The 25,980-nt window shown below is 37.0% G+C and overlaps 2 protein-coding genes across 2 annotated transcripts in view; one reads left to right on the plus strand and one right to left on the minus strand.

Moving 5' to 3' along the window:
* LOC145991274 (uncharacterized) overlaps nucleotides 1–10,671 on the minus strand; it is a 33,017-nt gene extending 22,346 nt beyond the window's left edge. The window contains exon 1 of the mRNA XM_083127254.1: nucleotides 10,293–10,671. Coding sequence (XP_082983380.1) covers nucleotides 10,293–10,334 — 42 coding nt within the window. The 5' untranslated portion in view covers nucleotides 10,335–10,671. The remainder of the gene's footprint in view (nucleotides 1–10,292) is intronic.
* Nucleotides 10,672–14,127: 3,456 nt separating this feature from the next.
* On the plus strand, nucleotides 14,128–24,943 carry LOC145991275 (uncharacterized). Its single transcript, XM_083127256.1, has 4 exons — nucleotides 14,128–14,274; nucleotides 18,687–20,273; nucleotides 21,793–21,850; nucleotides 24,061–24,943. The coding sequence occupies exons 1-4, from the start codon at nucleotides 14,233–14,235 to the stop codon at nucleotides 24,294–24,296; spliced, it is 1,923 nt and encodes a 640-aa protein (XP_082983382.1). The 5' UTR covers nucleotides 14,128–14,232; the 3' UTR covers nucleotides 24,297–24,943.
* Nucleotides 24,944–25,980: the final 1,037 nt, after the last annotated feature.

The following is a 25,980-nucleotide window of genomic DNA, read 5'->3' on the forward strand; positions in this document are numbered from 1 at the left end:
TTTGACTGTCTTAACATTTACTTGATATTGTACTACTTTTCCACCCTATTTCTTAGTGATACATCGTTTTCGTTTTTGTGCCCAATGAGCAATTGTGGGAAAAGTTGGGAAAGAGTAAATATCACGGTATACTGTGAAAGTAATGAAGCCAAATTAAATAAAATTAATATTCTTGTAAGTTTGCAAAGAAATGTATATAAAACTTTTCATGCTCGCTTCGCTTGCAATTCTCCTGTACGTTTTGATATGATTCTGAAGTATTATATTACACTATAGTTACATTACGCGACATGAAAAATTTTCTTGGTTTTAATTTATCAGTCTTTGAACAATCTTTAAAACGATGGTTAAAAGTGATATTCAGGAAATATTTCACACTGTATTCCGTTCGCTCAAAGAACGCAGCTATGTAATATATACCTGGACATTTCCAATTACTAAGTTGTGAGCTTTTTAGTATTTAATCCCCGTCCAAAAGCACTGTTTATACATAATTTATTTGCTATTTCAATTTGAGCGTCTAACAAATCTCAATGTGCTATCTTTCTGCGTGTCAAAAATTTTACATTTTAAGATATCACTGTTGACCACTTGACAGGCTATTGCATTCAAATTAAAAGAAATTACTACGAATTTATCAATCATTTTGGGGGGGATTATGATGAACGAGTTTGGGGGGGACTGCGTCCAGGGTCTTGGGGGGAGGGGCACCCCTGCCATTCATACAGTCGCAGTTAACCTCAAGAGGTATAAATAGATAGTTCTATAGTGGAGCAGACTTCTTATGACTTAGAGGGAAGGGGGTGACTATAAATGGAATGGCGAGAAAGTTTAATAAAAAATCAAACATCCTGTAGTGTGAAACACATAGTCCTTGAAAACACAACCCAGGACTTTGAAAGACAATAAAAATTACCCCAAATTTACGTAACAGATGAGAGTCATGTAGCTATCAACTCACTTTAATCTTGGAAATCAACTACTCGTAATATGCCAGAAGACTGTAATTAAATTAACAACATAAACATCTTGAAGAACTAATTTTGCGACATATTTTAAAAGTAATACACGTTTCACCTGCAATTTACCATGTAAATAATTTTGAAGACAGCGTTTAACACACATAAAACAAAACATTATTTTGATTTTTTAGTAATATATCTCCATGATAATTTCTTACTTATAATTTTAGTTTCTTAGTGTGCCATCAGTTGGGAGTTTATGAAAGTATTAAAAGTGGGATAATTTATTTCAGTGCATAAAGAATATAAAAAAGGTATAGAAGGTGTAAGAGAGCTTCAAGGCAGGTCTGGTAGAGTCCAGCGCAGATAATTCTGCCGTGCAATGCGCGACAGAACTAAAGAAGCAGTGTTGCTAATGGAGCAGATAGAAAAATCGCTGCGGTGCGCCGATGCACAGCTGTTACGTACAACAATAAAATTAGAGAATTCAGGTCTATCTAACGTTGAGTTTTAAACGTCATGCATTATACCAGGACTAGGATTAATATGTACTAACAAGTGACTATGTATGTAGCTACATACATATGGACTAAAAATTCGCAAAATATGAACTAACACATAAGTAAAATTACCAAAAATGCTGCAAAGAAGACTTCTTCATACGATTCCTTATTTGAGTGATTTTAAACAAAATAAAAAAAAATATATATTATTTTTCATTGCATTAATGCACTGGTGGCGTTCTAACTTTTCACTCCCAAAACCCGTATACACTGGTATGGAACTGCAACGGCAGATAATAACATGCCAACGTGTTAAACCGCTACAATTGCACCATAACACTCCTCCTGAAGCAGTATTATTATTTCCTCTCTGAGATCGGCGACAGTCGGTTGCCTTTGTTGTACATTTACAAAGCATGCCGGCTTCCACAACAATAACAAGTACATATACTGCCACTAGACGATAAGCTGCGCGGCTTTTTCTTTTGTTATGAACCAGGGCCGGCGCTAGTAATTTTGCCTCCCTGGGAGGTGGCGGCAGATGCCGCTCTATTTCGACCCCCCCCCCCCCCCGGTCATTACGCAGCAACGGAAAATTGAAAATCAATATATTCCTAACTAAAAGATCAAAATATAAAATAAATAATGAGACTTCTTATGCTATTTCAATACTATTCAGCGCAAAAGAATATCTCGCTCGATCACAGTTTTCAATAGGCTTATTTTTTTCTTCTCTTCAAATTTTGCCGCTCTGGGCGATGGGACGATTCGCCCTCCCCTTCCGCCGGCCCTGCTATGAACTTGGTCACCCATCAAAGCATGGCAATTTTAACACAGAAAACAATATGTATCGCATTAAGCAGCAAAAATGACAGCCTCCTCTATGCAATTTCTACAAGAACACGTGCCGGAGCCAGAGTTGAAATGATGTTGGAGCCACATAATTTATTTATTTTGAATAATTCCAAAATTATGAAATATGAACAATTTGTTGCTGCTGTTCGCTGCTCTCTTGCCAAAATGCTTTATTGGGATGCTAACACCATGACTGGCTTCCTCCTTCATGAACTCGTGCACGTTGCTTAGAATTTCCCGAGCTTGGCTATGCAAGGTTTTTGATTTCAACTTCGACAGAACTGGAGGCATTATGGAATTTAACGTTCATTAGCAAACACACACTTTTACATAAACACACGCAATACACGCACACAACGTCAAACCGGTCAAATACTTAGTATAAAATAAAAATATGGTGCTTCCAATCCAACAAAACTCACCGCCACTTTACCTGCCTTTTCCCCTTCCGTGACAGAAATAGTGCCTCATTATTACAGTTGGCAACACTAGTTACTAGCTAGCCAATGAACATGCACTGCATAAAAGAAGCAAGCACTACGCCGTGCTATATTGCCACATTAGCGTCCCTACCGAACGGTGGGAACCGCTAGTTGGAGCGCTATTTAATTGTTTTCAATGATGTTTGCGCGAGTGTGTCCAGGAATGGAATGACAATGTGGCAACAATAGCGAAGGTTTTCGAGCAGGGTAGAACACATGATGCTAAGAGAGAGGGAGACGAAACGAAAATTCGTTTCTACGCAACGGCAAATTTACGTGTGTGGCACTCTAACTCTGTAATTGTGGAAGGCAGAGGGAGCTGCGTGCCCCCTTCCTGGAAATTGACATCGTTCATTTTAAGTTACAGAAAATAAAGTCCAATTTCTTAGTATTTGAGCAGAATAAAGAAAGTAAAAAAGATGCGTTAGATCGACAAAATTTACTGTAAAATATAAAAACCAGTTTATGTTTTCATATCCTACTAATCAAAAGAATAATTGGTTTCAGTTTTCAATACTCAAAAATTAGTTGTATGTGAGAGGTTCAAATTTCCACTAATGTTTAAAGCCTTTTCTTCAATGAGGTGTGTAAAAGTTAATAATAAACTTGAATATCTATGCATTTCAGTATACGAACTGCATGAAATTTAAAAATGTATATACCAAACCAGTGGCGGCGATTAGGGGCGAGGGGGGAAATGCACCCTCCCCCACTTTTTGCCGCTTTTGCCCCTGTCCTATACTAAAACTTATATACAAAGGAAAATAAACTGTCTTTACCCCCCCCCCCCCAAGTTCTTGCACCTTGTACCCCTGTTTCGGAACCCAATCTTGACATTTGAGGGGGATGTTGCCCCCTAAAACAGTTTTTTAACCGAAACAGAAAAAAACACGTATTTATTCCTTTTGGCCCCTCTATACACCTGCCAAGTTTCATGGAAATCGGAGGAGGACACAGGGGTCAGATCCCCACTTCAATTTCTCCATATCTTGACATTTGAGGGGTGTTTGCCCCCTAAAACAGTTTTTTAACCGAAACAAAAAAAACACGTATTTCTTCCTTTGGGCCCCTCTATACACCTGCCAAGTTTCATGGAAATCGGAGGGGGACACTTAGATAACCGCCCTTGTAAGTAAAAAATCGCACCTTGTTTGAGCACTGTACTCAAGTTTAACAAAGAACAAATTGCAACATTGCTTTTTAAAATGTGTTTCGTCTGTCCGTGACAATTAAATGGTAGGTACTTGCTGAAAATTCGCCTGGTATGAACTTAATGGCTGCTTGAGCAAAAAGTGGAAATTTGAAAAGCATTATGTTTACATTGCTTTATTTAAAACAAAGTGAGCTCTTATTTTTACGTTTGTGAAGTTCTTCCGACATTTACTTTACGATAGATGATTTAGTTTACTCACAGGAATGTTGGTTTGTAAATACCCATTCACCATGTTTTAAACAAACTAATTTTTGTGATCGTAGTCTCTGATATGTTTTCAAGCTCTGTTTCGATAGCATACCCTTCAATCTCACATTGTGAATTTTTAATTCAATATTTTTGTTTCGCTTGTAAATGCTAATTAATTTTGTGTGCTTTTTCTTTTTTCCTCCAAACTCTATATATTTCTTCTTATACATACTACGCGAGAGTGTCTCACAGAAGTGTAATTTCACTTTTCTTCGCAGACACACAACTTTCAATTTTAGTAGTCATTTTTAGGTAATGAACCAAATTTTTCATTTTATTTCGGATTACAAAACCTAGCAAATACACATAATTGTCTTTTAAACCTCAAACATTTTTCTTTCACATCATTTAACCATATTTCTAATTTATTGCGAAAATTTACCTCTCCAGTTATCAGTAGATCTCGGAGTTTCATGTAATCAAAACATGGGAAATATGCACATAAATATGTAGAAAATATGTAAGTAAATTAAAATTTTAAATAATATTTTTCGTGCTCTTCTCTCATTATCTTCATCCCTGTGCTATTATTCGACAGTAAAAATTAATTACATTACATTAATTTCTCAATATTTGAATTTACTCAAAGACGTTCTTTTGAAATAATGAAATTGTAATGTGCTCAATAACATTCAAAAGTTCAAGATTGTGTTAATTTGCTAAAGTGAATTACATAACAGTTTTTGGTACAAATCAGTAACTTGGTATGTCTAGATATAAATGCAAGAGATGCATTCTGATTTAAGGTGGCGCCACTAACACAAACAGATAAAAAGGAAGGATTTTTTTTACTATTTATATTTTGAATGTTCGTCTCATAAACATAACTGCACTACTCAATGGAAACTACAAATATGTAGCATATCATGCCGCAGTTTATGTAAAAATATACATTCTAAACGGAAAATATAATATACCCCAAAAGAGATAAAAAATATATAACATGAAATTCCTGCATATCCTTTCTAACACCATAGTTCACCGAAGATTGTTGTTTTTCCCCATTGGTTGCATACAAAGAAAAAAATATGTAATTATACATAATAAAAACCGGGCACCACTCATTAACATAACTGTAATAGTAACCATATTACAGTTACTCATTTCAAAAAGTAACTGGTTACAGTTAATGTTACTCGAAAAAGTAACCGTTACTTATAACAGTAATTGGTGCGTGAAATTATATGAAGTCAACATTCATATTTGCTTGCCTATTAATGTAGAGGTATTCAAGATGTCGAAAGCGAAATTTCTGGACTTATTTCTACAGGCAGTGTACGAATTGCATTAACCCAAGGTTGATGTACTTACAATGCATCAGTTAACACAGTTTCGGTTTCTTTGAAATAACTGTGTCTGATCTTCTCAATAAATGCATTTTTGTGCATCACAGCCGATACAAGTACCCTTTTATGAATTTCTGTGCGTATTTTGATGCACAAAAAATGCATCATTAGTAGTTTATGCAATTTTATGTGTTACTGGAGTCAACACATTAGTGTTAATTGACGCAGTTTTGAGTTCTGTGCCTGAACTTCTATAGCAATTCCGTAAGTTATTCTTGCGTGAAATAACTTCCGTTCCTTCAGTATTTCCCTACGGGGGTGGAATTGAATATACGCAACGTGTGTGTGTGTGTGTGTGTGTGTGTGATGGAGTGTGATTGTGTGTGTAACTACATGGACGCACGATCATTTATGAACATATCACTAGGGTGCGGATTTTAAGGTGCATCACCTTTCCAAAAATATATCTGTTTTCAAACCGATCGTTTGAGATATGTATTTTAGGACATGGAATTAAGTAAAATGAACAAACTTTGTTGCAGAACATTTATCCCATTTTTACTCCCCCTTTGACGCTTCATAACCTTTTCTCCTTCCTTTTCTTGCATGTTTTGTTTAAAAAAATGGACAGAAAAATAAATTATTTTCACTCTTCTTCAGCAGCTACATAAAATCCTATAGTCTTATTTTGTAGAGGAAGACGAGAGCTATAAAATGGTATAATATAATCATTGCAGCCACAATAGTTCCGAAAATAATGTAGCAAAACCCGCGAAAGAAAACACAAACTTCAACAAAACCTATTCGGCAGAAATACAGTTCTCTACGCGGTCCGCGCTCATTATATACAGAAGGCGCAGAAAAAGAGAGCATTGAATGTGAACAGGTTATGTACTTTTAGTAAATCAACATTTGGCTCGTTGTACCATCAACTTTCTGCGAATGCGGAGAAGCTAATCAAACACTTAATCATTTATTTTTTGAATGTCCCTTAAGACAACAATACCGAGACTCTCTATATAAAAACTTACAACATGCACAGATACCATTTCCGATATCCTTATCTACACTAATATCTGAACCTCGCACTGCAGTTATTTGGATTCTTTATAGTGTCGCTAGAAAACATAGGTTTACTATTTAAACAACCACGATGATTCACACTACAATTTAAACTAATAACTTCACAAAACTGTTATACCATAAGAACCTGAAGACATTAGTGTTTTGAAGAAAGTGAATGATATTCAACAACAGTTTGGAACATAGATATTAACAATAGAACCTGAACTCAGCAACTTTGGCTAGAAACTGCAAACGTGGTGTGAGCCATAATATAAAGAAGAAGAAGAAGAGCATTGAATAAAGGCATTTAATCAGCACCTTTTTGAAAAAAAATTCAGAACCTTTTTTTCCCTTTCCCGACCATAATTTTGCACCCAGGGAAAAAACACTGTGTGGGGGGAGGGGGTTCAACTGTCTTAATAAAATAGTTACAGGTGGAGAGTAAATCCGTTAACATAGTTACCACAAAATTGTAATTTTGTAATACGATTTACCTAAAACTAACTAGAAAAGGCCTGTTTTATATTCGTATCTCTATTTGCATAACAACGGTCGTATATTCTCAGATATGTGAACTAACTCTATATAACTCTGACTTCTCTTTCAGTTTTTGATGTAATTGTTCCCGGACAAGTGATTATTTTTCGTTTCAATATTCTAACTCATTGTTTCTCAACACTGCTGGGTCCCGAGGGGGCGTTTGGGGGGTCGTGAAGTCGGGTTCAAAAATTGATTTACTGTGTCATAAAAACCCATTGCATTTAAATTACTAAGATATATATAGTTTTAATAATTTTAATACAACCTGTGTTGTACGGAGTCTAAACTCTACATTTCTGTTATTCGCGCTCTACAATTGCTTCTTACCGGCATCTCTTTGATGTTTAACTCAAGGGAATCTGATATATCTCGTTTTCGTTTCGGTCACAGCAATGAGTACTTAATTATCTGATATCAGCTGTGATTCTGACATTAGAACTAAATTTTTAGATTCAGACTTAACGAAGTTCTTGATATCTTTAATAGGTGAGTATCCTGAACTTTCGGATGAGGCATTAAAGTACCATGTGTTCAGCGTATCGTACCCAAGGTATTGGGTAAGAAGGGACAAGTCTTCTGTCATTCTTAGCATAGCAGGAAAGAGAGAAAGGAATGCGGAATAAGTAATCAGGCAAAGGTTAGGTGATTGACTTGAGAGGTGTATGTGGAATGAGCGTTGGAATCATGAGGGAGCAAGGACAGTGGGCGAGGATACGAGACAGAGTAAAGATCGCAAATGGTGAGATAAAATGGAAATGGGGAACGATTATTGGACAATGATGTGTGAACAGAGTGATGTTTGACAGGGAGGTCAGTCGTGTGACAATTCAGAGGACAAGTGTGCGAAATAACCTTCATCTAATTCTGAGGCAAGGTATATCTTTTTCTAAACCAATCCATATCGGTTCAGTCATGGAGAGTACAGAAATCCAATTACTGTACGTGTGAATTATTTTGCCACAACTTGAAATGTAACCTCTCGCACATATCACATTTAGGCCAAGCGAGTGATAACCATCTGAGAGATGAATGATGAATAACTACATCACCCAATACAATCTAAAGGTCTCTAGTTCGATCCCAACGCAGTGTTAGCATTACGTTACGTTAGTTAGATCTTAGACTAGAGTAAATTAGTGTTAAATTAAATATTTACTTTTATAGTATGAAGTATGTGTAATTTGTTTAAGCAAGCGTAAAAAATGATTTCTTAAAGTACTCGATGCTAACAGAAATATGATTATAAACTGGATGCACACCCCTACAAGTAATTCTGCCGGCGCCCATGCCTATGGGTCCCATGAAGTGTAATTCCGGGGTGGGTGATCCCAGGTGGGCATTTTTTCGCTGCATATACTGGCTCTGAGGTTCGCCCAGCCTATAATAAATAAATACCTGACCCAAGCTTGAATGATGAAGGTGTTGATTACATCACCTCCAGAATGGCTGAAATTACGAATATGTGAGGCCTTACTTCCTATATGCTTTATAGTATAGGGTCAACGAAGTTAGTAATATTTTTTTTATTTTTTAAAATTTTTATTTGATTTATTTTACTTTGCTTCTTGTGCCACTTTTGGCTAATTTGCGAAGATGGGGATGAGTGATGATATGATGAAATTGATGAATAAACATCACAAACGTCCATGTCCAAGCCAGGATTCAAACCCGGGACCCCTGGCGTCGCAGCGCGATGTGCTAAGCACTCCGCCACGGGGGCCGGCGAAGTTAGTAATAAGGTGTGCTTTATACAGCGTATATTGATACATTTGTAAGTTGAATTGTATCTTGTCCAAATATGCTGTATAAAGAAACAAACTGCCCGAGTACAAATTGAGGTGAGTGTACGGCGCAATGAGCATACGAATTTTTTTTTTTTTTTTTACGATTTTATTTTGAAGGCATTATACCACTGGAAATCGGGTAATTTTTAATTAATGAGTGAGAGAGGAGGGAGATGCAGAGGAACAAGGAAAGAGGAAAACACAGAGGAAGAAATAAAGATGAAAATTGGTAGAAAGAAGCTTATCGAAGGTAAACAAATAAAGAAACTAATGATAGAACGAGAGGGATAAACGAAGGACGAAATATTATTTTACTTCGCTTTTCTGCAACTTCTGGCTAATCGCGAACTTAAGGATGAAAGATGATGAGATGAAATTGATGAAAGGACAATCACACTACGGACGGCACAAAACAAGACAGAGAGAGGATTATACTGGTTGTGAGTGCAGCCGCCAGAGCCTCGTTGGCCTGTTACATTTCATTTACCATCGTGTACTACGTGGAAGTAAGGATATGACTATTGAGTGCATTCATGGTTCACTCCTTGCACCACACGAAGTAATAAAGATAAAAGTAGACAAACATTTAGAGAGAGAGAAAGGTAGAAAGAGATAGAGAAAAATGAGAATAAACAAAGAAAGAGAGAGAATGGAATAATCTTACGTCATGAGTAGCGAAGCAGAGCCTAGCGAAAAAAATGTGTCAACTTTTTAACCAAAGCCAAAAAAAGTCACTGTTGTTTCAAATAGTTGCCTGTTTAACCAGTAAACTGTTTCATTTCTCCAAAATTGTATACAGAAAACGTCCACTTGGTTAGAATAAATTACCCACAACGTTTGATTTTTATTTGGGGCAAACGTATTTATTGTATTACGTATTTACCCGCAATTTTGACTAACTATTTGGCAGATGTGCCCGATTTGATCAGAATTATCTACTAACAAAATTGATAGCGGTGATCTAATATTTGTTTGACACATTTAAACAAATATTTATTCACCAACATCAGCAAACAAATTTATTTCTGTGAACTTATAATTTAACATTAAATTTACAACTTCTTTGCTGCAAACGTAGTAAAAAAAAGCACTTATATAGATGTGTTCATTGTTCATACTGCTACATCAATCACTACCAGCAAAATTCTGGTTTTACACTTGCCAAAATAAAGAACGTTATTTATTAGTGCAACGCTTGAAATTTCGAATGTAAAAATGTTCAAAATAACACCATCGCACGAGCAATTTTAGGAAGTTAATTCATTCCAGGGCACGCCAACCCCATGGTATAGTCACAACAAAACGCAACAACACAACAGTATATAAAGCATTTATAAAATCAACAATACAAACCTGGGCAACAATGAACAACACTAAACTCCATGCTAGCTTCATGTCTATTAAAACTTAGAAATAGTACACATTCGTCCTGTCTCACGGAACTGCCTTGTTGAAGGAAAATCGTAGTGTTCCGTTGTCCTATTGTAACAGGCACAGAAAGATATTTCGATTCCTAATTACCACTCGATTCAGTTAGATTCCTTCTATAATGAAAGAACGAGAGAACCGTTAAAGTTCATTGTTTAGAGTTTTGCACAATGTCTTGAAAACACGTTATAACGTATCGTAGTGTATCCTTTCTTCTTTCTCCTACTGTGGATTCCTTATGCGTCTGTGGAGCGGCAAGGACCCAATCGGAAGTCCTGAATAGTTCAAGGGTTTGATAAGAAGTGATGAAACCGCGATATACGATGCCATGGTTTAAGTACAATGGCTCAATTATAAATGGACAATTTCTACCGAAGACAGCGAAGGACAAACACAATGTAACGCGTACACTGGTTATACTGAATGCAGAATCTTATACGTTCGTAGCTCTTGTACATTTTCAGTGCAGCGTTTGGTCTTTTGTACACATTTCACATAGTTCTACTCAATCCTGAATCTTATACTTTCGTAGCCCTTGTACATTTTCAGTGCAGCGTTTTGCCTTTTGTACGGAGTTCACGTTGACAAAATGTCGATCTTGGACGTACGTGTGTGGTCTTTCGTAGCAAGATCTGCTATGGAAGAATGTTTCATATTGAGGAATTGACTTTTATTGCTTAATTCGTCCGCTATCAACTCGTTGAAAGCGGTTTACGAAAGATCACGGCAGAAAACATGTTCTTTTGTTTTGTCTCATAGTGCATGCCGGTAGCGTTAAGAAACATACAGTTGCCTTCGCTAATGCAGTATTTTCTCGGTCGTTTTGAATGATGTACCGTTGAAAAGTAATCTGTGTCCTTGCATACTTTACGTACACACACACACACCAACACACACACACACGCACACCCACACACGAACAGTATCATATTAGCTAGTATAGTATGCAGGCTAAGGCGTCAGATTTCTGATGGGCGCAATTCATAAACAACTTTTCACCAAATCGTCTTCACTCACCTATTGTTAGGCATGATATACCCCACTGGATTTGATACGCCGGGACATGACCTCAAGGGGAGGAATAATTTCATGTATCGAACGCACTGTTTCAAAAAAGAAAACTGGGCTGCACGTCTACATAAAATACTGGATGAGAGGAAAGTTGGGAGTGATACAAGACAGAGAAAATACATATCTACATATACAGGGTATTCATAAAGTCCCGGTACCATTCGAAAAAAAAACAAGCTCGGAAACTACATGCAATAGAACAATGCTGTTGATTGCAAAATGAGCTACAACTCTCAACGTTTATATGCCATACACCTCAATGTGCGCCCTCTAGTTGCTCTCAGAACATCAAGGCGGTAATCCACTTCTGCCCATACACGCCCCAGCATATCACCAGTAACAGTTAGGATACACTCTGTTATTCTTCTTCGAAGAGTAGCAACATCTGGAACAAGAGTGCGGTAAACACAATCGTTGACATACCCCCAGAAGAAGACATCAGGAGAGCGCGGTGGCCAGGGAATAGGTCCTTCACGGGCTATCCACCTGCCAGGGAAATGCCTATCCAGAAGACCTCGAATATCCTTGGGCCAATGAGGGGGTACCCAATCTTGTTGAAAAATTATGATTGGCTGGAATTCCTCCAACTGAGGAAGAAGGTACTGCTCAAGCATGCCGTAGTAAATGATACTGTAATGGTACCGGAACTTTATGAACACCCTGTTTATTTGCCCATTATATAAGTTGTTAAAATATAACTTCTTGCTATTTGTTAAAAGTTTAATGTTTCATCCTCTGAGAAGAATTGAGAGATGGAGTAATATAGAAAATATTTAAAATTATACGTATGGAAATCTAAATTGTAATCCTGTTCCAAATGCAATAAAATAACGATATATTTAAGAGAGAGAGAGAGAGAGATAGGAGAAAGAGCAATGAGAGAGAGATGGTTTATGTTGTTATATTTGTGTGTTTCTTATTTTAGAACACTTTTCTGCTTCTTTAGTATAATCACAATTAGGATGAATAATTAGTTTGAAATGACACGATGCCTAACTCAGGAGTCAAAGCTGCAATGTCGGTGGTGCGTAAGCCTATTAAACTTTGCGAATATCTAGAGAACAGCGAAACTAAACCACACGAAGATTCACGTGAATCCAGTAGATTCAATTGTAAGCAAATGTAATTTTACAGATTTTGGAATATCGTGGTGGTTTTCCTAGAGGACAGGAATTTTCAAAAATAACTTCGCTGGCGTCGGCCGTGGATTTTTGTGCATAACACGGAACAACAGCTCATAAGAATGATTGTATTGTTGTTTTAAGTCCACTTTATGCCCTGAAATGCTAATCGGGACTGGACCTACAGTTTGAAGTGCGATCCGAAACAGGCACGTAGCCAGCGAGGGGGCTAAGGGGTTGAAGCTCCCCAGAAATCGTACAAATATCTCATTTAAATGTTATATTTATTGTTAATAAAATAAAAAAAGTTGTAACCACAGTAAAAACTGCATCCCATGGAAAAAAAATTTAGTGTGTAATAGAGGAACCTGGTTATGTTTCTATATTCTACAATTTAATCCTTGGATTAAATGGATCCACAGGTTCTAAAACTTATAGTTTTCTTTGTGAGATATCACAGAATATAAACTTTATGAGTAAAATTTACCACTAACTGTTTTTTTTTAATTTCTATTTGCTTTATTTTACTTCGCTTTTTGTGCCACTTTAGCTAATTTGTGAAGATGGAGATGAGTGAGATGAAATTGATGAATGGACATTCACAAACACCCATGCCCAGGCCGGGATTCGAACCCGGGACCTCTAGTATCGTAGCGCGATGTGCTAACCACTCCGCCACGGGGGCCGGAACCACTAACTGTTAAAGCCTTTTTTGTACGAATGTGTAAAAGTTAATAAGAAAATACAATAACGATGATTTTCAGTAAACTAACTGTACAAAATATAAGATAAATAATGGGCAACCATTGTGTTATGTATTCACTGATACGGTGGATTGAGTAGCAAAGGCTCTCAATTATGTAATAATAACAATAAATTTTGATTGAAATTGGTGTATTTTAATAACGTATAATAGTTATTGTAAAATAACAATAATTATTATTGTTATTATTAATTGTACTAATCAAGTTTTATCTAAGGCCTGAGCCTCCTTTACAAATACTTCTGGCGACGCCTGTGCTGATAAGGGATGACCCGTCTCCCCGAAATAAAATTTTGGCTACGGACCTGACCCGTGTCGTGTGCCTCGACCGGGTATCTTATAAAACTGTCCTTTGATGCATTTCTGCCTGCATTTTGATCAGTTTGTGCATTTTAAATTTAATGTGTTTTTGGAGTCTAGATATGTGATAATTGACACACTTCCGGTTCTGCGTGTGGGTAAATTAAAATGCTCAGAATCGTCGGTAAAAGCGATATCAGGAATTTCTAAAATTCTCTTTTACGAATTCTTCATGTGTGCATAACAATCGCTAGACAGTTCTTTCATCTTCATTTCCATTGTTTAAGAAATTCCTCATTGTTTTACATCACTTTGTTTCCCATACGTGCAACATTGTGCAGACATGAAGTCACAACCGGCTCTAGGAACAAATATAAATAAAATATATTCTTTCAGTGGAAGCGTCAGCTCATAACTCCACAAGTATCTCGTGCAGCACTGACCATACCTTTTTATTGTCGTTTTATATTCTTAACAATCGTGACCGTTTGCAACTATAAAACAAAGCTTCGTTCGAAGAAGACGTGATGGCCAATCATATTCGAATGCTTCCTAGGTATGGGGAATGTACCAGGGATGAAGCCTAGACGGAACGAAAACAGCGGACGACATGATATTCTCAGACCTTCTCACGATTGTGTTACTAGTTCAGGTTTGTACCGCAACTTTGCTTACTGGCGTCCATTTTCCTGGCATGTTTTTAGAAATATTAAAGTAGCCCTGCCTAGTTCGCTGCACTTTTTGACTCTCTTTCGGTGATGTGCGTCTACGCGTAAACAACAACAGTCTACATTCTACACGTAGACTATTTTATACACGTAGATTGTTATCTATGTAAATAACATTGCGAAAGGTGATAACTTAGCAAAGGGCGCCGTGGAATTAAAAGAAAATTATACTGCGTATCAGTTGCTGATGTGTGAGGAGAACTTTTCATACTCTTTCTTCCAAATTTGAACAATTTCTCACCTAGGAAGAAACCTAATATAGGAAATATTCTAGTGTTTCATATTAAAAAGACTACTGTTGCCTCACGACTGCCATCTGTTGTTGTTTTTTGCATACTATTTATCTTCTTCCATAGTTGATAATAGAAGAGAAGAGAAATTTTGTTGTAAATAGGATTCTTTTCATTTCGTTTGGAACCAATATAGTTGCAAATGTCACTTTCCCTTCATGAAACCCTTGAAAATTAATTTTAATGCACTTTAGATTGTCTACGTAGTCTATGTAAACTACAACCCAATGTAATCTACGCGTAGATTACGTGTAGATAACGCATGAAGACGTAAACTTATAGTCTACGACACATCACTGCTCTCTTTGCACTCACGCATCTAGTTGGATACACGGTGTAACATAGTCTCGTCTACTTTGTTGTTTGGTGTCAAGTAATGTATTTGGTGTCTGCACTGTTTGCACTACGTTCTGGAGCGGTGTAATGTGTGGTGCATGATCACGTGATGCGTGTTAACTAATCAAGTGAACGTTCAAAGCAGCATTTTTTGAATCTTCTGAACTTGAACACAGTGTTCCGTCTACTTGGTTGAACGTCATTTCCTTGCACCAGCCTGACACCGGCATACACCTGCACTACACTAGTTTCAAAAAGTGCGGCGAACTATTGTGTTACCTACAGCCGCCTGAAAGCAGTGGCGCCACTAGTAGTGTTGTATGGTAAAGGTACACTGCATTGCCAAACTTATGCCTATGAGCAAGAGTTCAGGTTCCAAGGCCAGGCTTCTAATACTGAGCTTTCGTTGTATGCAGATGATACAAGCACGATGCTGAACGAAAATTACGTGGACGAGTTAAAAGCCAACGCTGAAAACAACAATGCGAAAATAAAAACTTCAAATAACTGTAACAAAATACTATCGAACGAACAGGAAACAAATTACTTGCTCTTTCACACACACACACACACAAAAACAGTAAAACCGAAGAGACAGTAGCCTAAAGAATCTTACTATAAAATTAATTAGCAAAACAAAATATTTAGAAGTAACTATAAATGAAAATTTAAATGGGTCAAACCACGTAAACATACTCCAAAATATACGCACTGTGGATATTAAAACTATACAAATTCACAAATTCAAGTATATTATGCAATGCTTTATTCGCTAATAAGTTATGGAATTATATACTGGGGGAAATATGTGCAATATGTGTTGATATTTGTGTTTTCTTATTTTTCATCCCTTTCTAACCAACTTAGGTTAATGACAACCACGAGAATGAAAGATGAATCGATGAAATATAATGATTAAAAAAACAAACCATGTTTTACCTGGGATTAGAATACACAACCCATAGTTAAATATCGTGGAAGCTTAGGCGCGTGAAGTTGACAAAACCAAAAAAGAATTATACCAGGAAGTAGTGCACATAATTTATGCCAGTCTTTCTAAACCGCTGGCCCACGGCCCGGTGGTGTCAATTATACCGAGCCGCGAGAGGATATCCTGAAGTTTGCGACTTGCAGCCCGAGCTGGCAACCACCTTGAAAGATGGCCTCTCGTTCTGGTTTCCACTGCGACAACAGAAAAGGCTTTCGCGCCAGTGGTGGTGAGCCATGGTGGTGACCGTCCGTCGACGTTGCTGGGAAGAGGGGGGAACAAACACACGTTCTTTAATGTAACTCCAGATAGAAAAATCCATGGGGCCAATCAGGCGAAGGAGGTGGCCACGGAACCGTTCCACCACGACCAATCCAAGTCGGTAATTGTGTAATATAAACAAACGCTCACGCCGCCAGTGGCGGAGTCTGAAACTAACAACGTGCAACAATAAACTTGAAGATATGATGTATTCATTGATGATCGTATAAACCATTTCTGTTACACATATACTTTCTTCACAATTAACGGTTACTTTTGTATATCTAATTCATAGAAACCCTGTATATTGACGTGGAATATTCTGATTAATTTGTATTTTTCAGTGTCCGAAATGGAACAAGTGAATGAAAATCAGCACTTACCAAATTAATTTAATGATATTGACCAGACGAAACCAAGAGATTTCATTACACCCAGTAGTTGTCAACTAATTGAAACCAAATTTTATATTTTCAACAAGCTTCGACATAATAGAACTAATTCTCTCTATGATTATGCGATAACTTATTTATTAATATTAATTTTCAAGGGAAACATATTAAATAACGTATAATTTTAAAAAGTTAGAAATATGTTTACGAGTAATATTCTTGGTATCTGGGCATCGACTTTAAGATAATTTACCGGGCCATGGGCTCACAAAGGTTGAGAACCACTCATTTATGCTAATTTGTGCGCGCTACAATAAGAAATTTGCAACCTGAAAAGTTCGAGCACGAGCACGAGTTTGGTGAGGTATACGCCCCAGAATATCTTATGCTTCAAATTTCTTTAGGAAAGTGCACAGATTAACAAAAATTATGCACTAAATATTGGCGCTCATTTTAGTACGTTTCGAACATGTGGTCATGCTAGTGTGAATTACAAATTCCTATGAAACTCTGTGCACAAATTCTGTAATAGTGTACACAAATTATGCCCTAATTCTTGGCATACTTCTCTTTTGGTTGTTTTTGTGCGGTCATGCAAACTTCGCACGCTGATGGTTTTCAATGTGACTTTAAAACATGCCTCATAATGACTCTCAAAGATGTGTGCGTATGTGTTCTTGTATCAAAGTGCTTCCATGGGCATAAATAAAATTTTCCGCGTAGTTTGAGTTTATTGCATACTCTTCCCAACATTTACTTGGACGACAATGAATCCACAATCCATTTCAGTTTATAACACGCGTGCAATGATGCTAGTAAACTTTATGGGGTGTTACAAATATTTATTTGAACTTTGATATTGTTATTTGTGATCATCATTTGTAGTTTTGTTGGCGTTATCAGTTATGTAATGAAAGAGGCATTGCATTTCCTTCTTACACCTTCTCGTCTCTCTTTCTCTATATATATATATATATATATATCTCATTCTCTTTTTATGTCCTTCTCTTACGCTTTCTTTATTTCTCAAGCTTCCTTTCTCTCATTTTCTCTCCTAGTCTCGCTTTCTTTCCTTCTCTCCATTCCCTTCTCATTCTCTTCGCATCATCGTGTCCTCTCCATTATTCTTTATTTCCCGCTTCACTTTTGTTTCTTTCTTTTCTCAACTTACTCTAATGACTTTGTGTTTCAGTGTCTCTCCTTTTTATTCTCTCACCCTCCCTCTATTCATTTTATCTCATTCTCTCTTTTTTCTCTCGCCCTCCTTACTCTCTTTTGACTTGTCTCTTTCTCTCTCTATTTATTTCATTACCTTTTTTCCTCTCTCGCTCTTCCTTACTCCCAACGTCTTTAACTCTCCCTCTTTCTTTACTTTATCTCACTCTGTCTTTTAGCTTCTCTCTCTATTCATTTTATCTCATTGTGTTTTTTCCTTTCTCGCTCTCCCTAACTCTCAACTCTCCCTCTTTCTTTCGCCACTTTCTCTCACTCTCTCTTTTTGCCTCTCTCTCTCTCTCTCTCTCTCTCTCTATGTTTGTGTGTGTCTTTCTCTGTTCTATCATTCTCTCTATCTGCCTATCTTCCTTCTATAATTTTATCTCTATTATAAATCATTATTAGTCACATTCAAGGTCTTTTATGCCCAAAATGTACTTGTACAGTCAAAGACACTTCTGGGTTGTAACGATCCTATTTGTTTTCAACGATATCGTTACAACCAGAAGTCCGTGACTGTACGTAGTGACAGTGTCAGCTGAGATTTGCCATACTATTCAAAATTCTTATTCTGTACTTCATATTTGATGAACAATAAGGGAATAATAACAAAACATATATTCTCAGAGCGGTGGAAATTTTCTATACTTAGATAGGAACTATTTGGAATTGTTGAAGTTAGGAAAAAAAACGTAAGTGAGGGATTCTTTCCTTTTTCCCAATTCGTTCGAAGATGTTACGTGAACTAACAATCTTAATCCTATCATCTTGATTTTGTTATCAATATTTGTTCTCAGCCATACCCCATTCTCACGAGAGTGTGGATTGTTTTGAAAATTCATCTATATTTACAGGTTGAAACACTTCTCGCACAGTATGAACATCCATTTGCTGACACTCAAGGAAATCCTGGGGATGTTCTGTATGGTGAACATAAAGACTTTCCATCCTATGATGATTACGGTCCGCAAGAGCATATTCTCAACTACCCAATCCATGACGCACTTGTTGAGGAGCATCTGGATGATGCTAGCGCTGTCGCACGCCCGGGGGAACCTCCCCACCCTGAGAACATTGGGGTAGTGAGTGGACAAGGACCAGCGGAAACGAAACCAATGAATGTGGCAGAAGGTCAAAGGACAGACGCCGTTCATCCTGAAGCAAGCCTGAAGCCTCCCGCTGAAGTTGCAGACGAGGCTAGAAAAGCTGTACTAGTTCCAACGCTAGGAGGAGACATTAAAGATGCAAATAAACATGGAGATGTCTACCAAGGAGCATCTTTGATGGAGATACCAAAGATAGATAACGTGCAAGGCGTTAAAAGTAACATAGGAGGCTCGCCAGACATGAGGGAAATGGCTCAACATGCACAGGGACAGGTCTTAGGAAATATGATGCAAGAGCCCAACAGTGTACCAAGTGCGAGGAACACAGGCGTTGGAATTCCTCCAGGAAGCGGTATAGGGCCTCTTGAAGGGCATGGAGAAGAGCAGATAGAACCAGACATATTCGGGAACAACAAAAGGAACACTGTAGCAAGAGCAGAAGCAACAGTCGCTCCGTCTAAACTGATTGAGGAATTCACAAGAACAGCTACCACTATAACAGAACAAGCTGTAGTCCAGGAACTAACCACAAAGATTAGTACTCAAGACAGTAATGTCCAGAATGCTGCAAACCTTGCGCCTGACGTAACTCAGAAGCCAGACGGGCAAGTTCCTGCAACGAAATCGGACATTCCAGTAGGTAATGTACCATCGCAGAACCAACCCAAACCCAAAGAAACAGACGCGAAGCAGGTATTGCAACCGGACAGTTCCAGTTCTATACTTAGCGTCAAAGTACCAACTGAAGTCAAGCTAGCTGAGAATCAGACAGAAACTCCAAGAGAGTCAAGAAAAAGAGGAGTAAAATCCAAAGGCAAGGAACAGAAGGAAGACAAGACGATGGCCAACAAACAAAAAGCAAAAGTGAAGAAGCCAAAACTGGAGCAACCAACCGATGAATATGAGGAATACGAGGAAGATGATGATGAGGGATACGAATCTGAAGAAGAGGAGGGGGAGGATGAAAATGAAGACGGTGATGAAGATGAAGTCGAGTCAGTAGAGTCCAAGAAACCACAGGGTGATCATCCAGAACTTCACGATGATCCACGAGTACACAGAAGGAGCTTATACCCAAGAGGACTCTTCAGCCAATCCGTGGAGACATTTGAGAACTACCCAACTATGAACTCGGAAGAAGAAAGTGCTTCATCAGACGTCCTAGATACAATGCAAGATTTGGTCGAGGAAATGGAAATTCCTAGTGAAGACGAAGAATCATTGCAAGGTCTCTTCTTTGCATATAATTCTGATATTGGCATGGAGGATTACAGATTCGATTCCGCACCTATACAAACGATAGACAGGCAACCTATACCAAACTCATATGTACAAGTAAGTATGCACATGTATGTTCAAGAGAAGTGTGTGTGCTTATGTGTTCGTATAATGAAATAGTATGGGTTGAAAATTAGGTTGTCAGGGAAGACTTTACCCCTTTTACATGTCTACCTTCAATCCATTACGGCCGATCTCCCGGGTGATTGGAAAAGCCCGCTACGAAGCTAGGGGTTCTGGGTTCGAATCCCAGACTGGACATGGGTGTTCTTTGTGAGTGTTCCTTCATCAATTTCATCATATCATCACTCATCATCTTCGCGATTTGCCAAAAGTGGCAGAAAAGCGAGGTAAAATGAATCAAATTAAATCAAATGAAATCACATTGCAAGTCTTTTAGCCGTCTTTCGGAACAATGACGCCCTTCTTTGTGATGAAAAAAAACAGTATCCACAAGAACTGATTGAAGATCAGAGGCGTAGATAAACTATTTGAAACTGGGGCGTATCGATCGCTACAAAACAGTTGGAAATATTTTAAAATAAGTCATAAGCAAATTACAGTTTCTAGTTAGAAATTCAAGCAAATATGTATTTTTAGATTAAGTGTAGATAATTATACGCGATAGAATACAAATTTAGATATTAGTGCTGAGATTTTACATCCATTTATACAATATTTTTAATGCATTACAGCAAGAAATGAACAATTTGCACAAGTATACATTCTTGTACACGGACACTATTTTAATAATGTACACTTGTATGTAAATATTGTATCTTTACTATATGGTTAATCATAAAAAATAGTGCATTCAAATTGGAGTGTAATGCACTGAGATATAGACACAGAACCGAAAATATGTCAACTGCTACAACTATGTTGACACTTAAAAGTTCATAACCTGCTGATGATGCACTTCTTCGCATAAAAACAGACAGAGAAATGCATCACAGCTTTCTTTTATCACCTCCTTTTCTAAAAATGCATCAACTGGACATACCAGACACGTTGATTTTAATGAAAACAAAATTACACGTTTAACAAAAAATGCATTTCGAGTTCTGTATGTAGATATTATAATCAAATGATATAACACATACAGTAAAACCTCGTTAATCCGGATCCCGATAAGCTGGTCTCCGCTTAATCCGGATAGGCAAACGGCCAAAAACAAAAGCAGAATGCAAGGTTTTAAATGTGGCTAGAAGTCAACAAGAGAACTTCCCAAAGAAAAGGCAGTCAACCACTGATGAAATTCTGTTTCTCGCAGACTTTGTACTGTACTGTATAGTGTATTTAGGCCTATGCCCTTTAAATACACCATAATAAACGTGTTTTGTTGCTATAAACGGAGTTTTAATGCACTTTATACTGTTCCTTTAGGTTATTTCAGTTAATCTGGAATTTCGTTAAACTGGTCAACTTACCCCTCCATTAGTTCGGATTAACGAAGTTTTACTGTATATATTGGATGTTATTTTAAAATGGTGGTGTTTACCCTAGTGGACAGTCCCATTAGCCCAATTTTAGTACGCCATTATTTTCAACTGATTCATTTGTTTCTCATTTTCAGAGTCGCCCACAGGTGGAGCTGTATTTCAACCCAAGAGATCCCATAACTCGCAGAGAAGGTAAGTGGCTTGATAATACGTACATTGCAATAAAACCTTTGATTTTTGTTTTCTGCAAGATTACGAACCTCCTTCTAGCCGAGCTTGAAAGTTGTGTGAGACTAGAAAACAAATTGTGTATTGTAACGAGAAAATTTTAAATTGAACTGTTAATTTGTAATGTAACGAAAATATTCTCAAAAGGTATGTATCCATAGTTCCAAGCTAGGGTAGAAAAATGTCCAACTCATAGGCAGAGTTCTGGAGGGGCCAGGGGGGGGGGCTGGCCCCTCCAACTTAAAAAAGACTAAAAAAAATAACAAGTTCAGTTACTTCATTATGAAGCCATACCCCAAACCTTGACCTTTGGCATGATGGCATGTGCGGTAATTGCGCCTCAAGAGCGGCTCTTAGACGATTTGATTGATGCGTACAGTTTGAAGAAAGAAAAATGTAAAATGACTTTGTGTTGAGTCAACAGTTACTGCTTAGGCATCAAAATAACTTTTCAATTAGTTTTTCTAAAATTTCTGAAGCTTGCTATTGTACCGTAACTTTTTTAAAGTAATATGAGTATTGTATCAATAAAAAAATAATGAAATGCAAAATGCAATAATCGTACTGTTTTGCTTTAATTAATATTTTTTTACTTAAGCGAGGAAATTTAATATTTTCACATTTAAAAGGCTTAAAAGGCAGTGTTTTTAAGTTGTTCTTTTTATTTCCAGGGGAAGGCCTCCGGACCCCTTATTAACTAGGGGATATTCAATACCTGAGAGTTATTGAATATCCCCTAGTTTATAATATCATATGCTTCTCCCAGTGTCTGCCCCCCAAAGAAGCTCAAACTCCGCCCATGGTCCAACTATGTATTTTGACGCCAACCTACCTGTTGCTAGAATATATGTATTTCTGTTGCGAGTCTATACTGCATTATATCCTGGTGGCCTGATATTACGGTATCACGTTGCCTTGCCATCATGGCGTTCTGGTATACTGATGTTCTCGTATTGTGGTACCCTGGTATTAAAGTAGCATGGTGTTCCTTGCAGAGACGTTTCGTGAACGCATGCGGTGCATGCTGCGCATGCGTCAATTGTGGGGAAAAGGACAGCTTGCTCTGCGACGACATGAGCATTTCTACATTCTAATTTCTTCATATAGGAGAAGTATTTATTTTACACGAGAGCGCTCAACTAAGCTTATATTACATTTCTTGGATCTGAAGCGAAAGAAAGTAATAATTATTTTCCCACAATTGCTGCTTGCGTCACTTCAGATCCAAGAAATGTAATATAAGCTTAGTTCAGCGCTCTCGTGTAAAATAAATACTTCTCCTATATGAAGAAATTAGAATGTAGAAATGCTCATGAATGTCGTCACAGAGCAAGCTGCCCTTTTTCCCACAATTGACGCATGCGCAGCATGCACCGCATGCGTTCAGGAGACGCCTCTGGTTTCCTGGCATCATGGCGTTTTGATATGGTATCAAGATGTCCTGGTATCCTGGCAAATAGCTGCGGTGTTGAATATCTCATAATTTCAATCCACTAATCAATTCACACATTGGCCAATTTACCAGCCTTTGTGGTAGAACGGTTAACATACGACGGCGGGGTTTCTAGGTTCGAATCGTGGATACAGGATAAATGGAGCATTATCTTTGGCCATTAACCTAGCAGGTGAAAATGCGAGGTAAGAATAACAAAAATGAACACGTTAAACCTCAGCCAAGTTCGTTTTTAATCTACTTTACGCTCAGATATTCTAATTGAGACTGGGCCTGCAGTTTAAAGTTGGCTCCTAACCACCATGAAGTGTGTCTCCAGAGAATCGAACCCGGAATCTCTTGATTGTTATGGGGCGAGTACGAGACATAAAGAAGCATTAACTACTTTACGTAATAAAGAATTTATACTTCCACTTACAATAGAAATGCGGTGGGTCCGATCAGTAGGGTGTCTGAGTACCACGCAGGGGTTAAGGGTACCGGAGCGTGGTGCTGATGACATCATCACATAAGCTTTACCGTATGCCTTTACAGCGTAATTATATTAACTATACCGAAGAAACTCCTCTTAAGAAATTATAGCGTAATAATAATTGTAATAGTGGGTGCATTTAAGTGTACTGAGCATGTGCTCACTATAGTTTCTAATCAATTTGTATGTTGTTCTGATTTTGTTCAGGGGTTCATTTCCACAATAGTAAACAAACTATTGAATTTTCAGGCCAGGACTATGACACCAAAATGAATGATAACGTTGGCACCAGTTTCTATGATGACGTTTTGTATGACGTCAGTGATGAGAACATCTCCAAGAACCCACTTGGACACATGAACAAGTATTTCGAAATGGAATCTTCCGATGAATTTCAAGATATAAACTTGACAAGTGGATATGAGGAATCAAGTGAAGAAGATGGAATGTATCAGGACGATATTGAAGATGAGAGCGAAAGATGAAATAGGTGTTTACTAAGATCAAGGGAAAATGAAACATGTTCAACAATAGTATGTAAAAGAAAAGGAAGATTAGAAGCAATGGTAACTTGGATATGTTACCTTAAATTTATTTACTGTACTTTTATTGTTTAGTTTGTTTAAATTATCATAGATGGCACAAAAGTTTTTCGCACAAGTGATCCCTATTTGTTTAATAACAAATTTCTCAAAACAACTTGCTAATCGTTCAAAAATTCAAATGTATTATTCATTCATCACAAAAACATGAATTGTAGAATGAGAATCAAAAATTGTCGAGAATATTTTCAAAATTATTGTATTCAACTATGTTAAAAATAGCAAATGTGGTCATGTAAAAATCTGCATTAATGATAAACACTAATAATTTATTTAAATACAATCTTTAATGCTATATTTATCATATATTTATTTTAAGCATAATCTAGAAATAAATGGTCGCCTCTGTGCGAACGCGATAAGTTCATGACTTAATATCTAGAGACCTCATATCTAGGCACTAGAAATATCTAAATAACGAGGAAAATTTTCAGAACCCAACAATAGGCACCAAAGACTTTTTTTTAAATAATGAACATTAATTTGTAATATTGGGAATAATAAAAACCTATGATTTGAAGTCTCACATCTGAAATTGAATCCTTCTATAAAAATAACTAATCGTAATTTCGTAATATAGAATAAATAATTTATAATTTGTACATTAACAAAAACAAACTGTACCGTATATTGTTGTGCAAAACGAAAAAATGTTGAAAATTCTCTCCAATGACCTGAAATGATAGGAAAGTTGTAGTACATATAAACTTTGCAAGAATCTATTTAACAATTCTCTGAATGTTAGTAACAATAGTTCCATATTAGCATGCAATATTAATCGGTCATTATCCATTGTCTAGTGCTTTTAACTATTGTTATGCTAACATAGTGTTCCCTAATGCCGTTCCCTTAAACTTGACCCCCCTCCCCTCAGGTCAAATCGAGGCTACATTTAGCCATTATTATCTTCCACAGAACATTGGTAATCTGAACATTTACAATTACACAAAAGAGATATCAAAACAATTTTTATTCACATAAATATAACATATTCAACATTAACAATGACCTAAAGAATTAAATATTCAACAACTCTAGTGGTATCTTTCTCCAACTATCAAGGTGAGATGACATAGATGTGAAAAAATGTCTCACGATCTGCAGTTGATAGTCATTTTTTTGATTGTATTTATATCGTGGTGACATCCCAATAATGCCATTTGAAATGTTTCGTAGAACAGTTGCGAGTGTCTTCAAACTTCAGCCCAGAAACCTGAAATTAAGAGAAATCCTTACTTCTCTGTTTTATGATTGTTCTGAGAACAAATTTATTACAATGTCGTGCAAAGTAAAACCTGCCTCGTTATCTGTTGTGTCACGATATCAAAACTCCATTCTCGTTCTATCACAGATAAGGGTATACACCCTTATTTGTGGTTCTAGTTTCTGTCAGAATAAAATATACAAAACTTTAAAATAATACCTACAAACTTTAACCAGGAATGTAACATTTTACACAATAAACACCACATATATAACTTTATTAAATTATTAGATAGTAGCTCCCTCTTGGCGTGTCTAAGTAAGTCTCATATTAAAGCAATCTTCATCTGTTCATGGAAAATTA

This window comes from Lepisma saccharinum, chromosome 8, assembly GCF_977018435.1.
Source record: "Lepisma saccharinum chromosome 8, izLepSacc3.1, whole genome shotgun sequence".
Lineage (NCBI taxonomy): Eukaryota > Metazoa > Arthropoda > Insecta > Zygentoma > Lepismatidae > Lepisma > Lepisma saccharinum.

Bases quoted from the DNA above. Each gene is read 5' to 3' on its own strand.
- LOC145991275 (XM_083127256.1), top strand. From the start codon at position 14,233: ATGATATTCTCAGACCTTCTCACGATTGTGTTACTAGTTCAG. The intron at 20,274-21,792 runs GTAAGTATGCAC...TCTCATTTTCAG, and splicing joins TACCAAACTCATATGTACAA to AGTCGCCCACAGGTGGAGCT. The intron at 21,851-24,060 runs GTAAGTGGCTTG...TTGAATTTTCAG, and splicing joins TCCCATAACTCGCAGAGAAG to GCCAGGACTATGACACCAAA.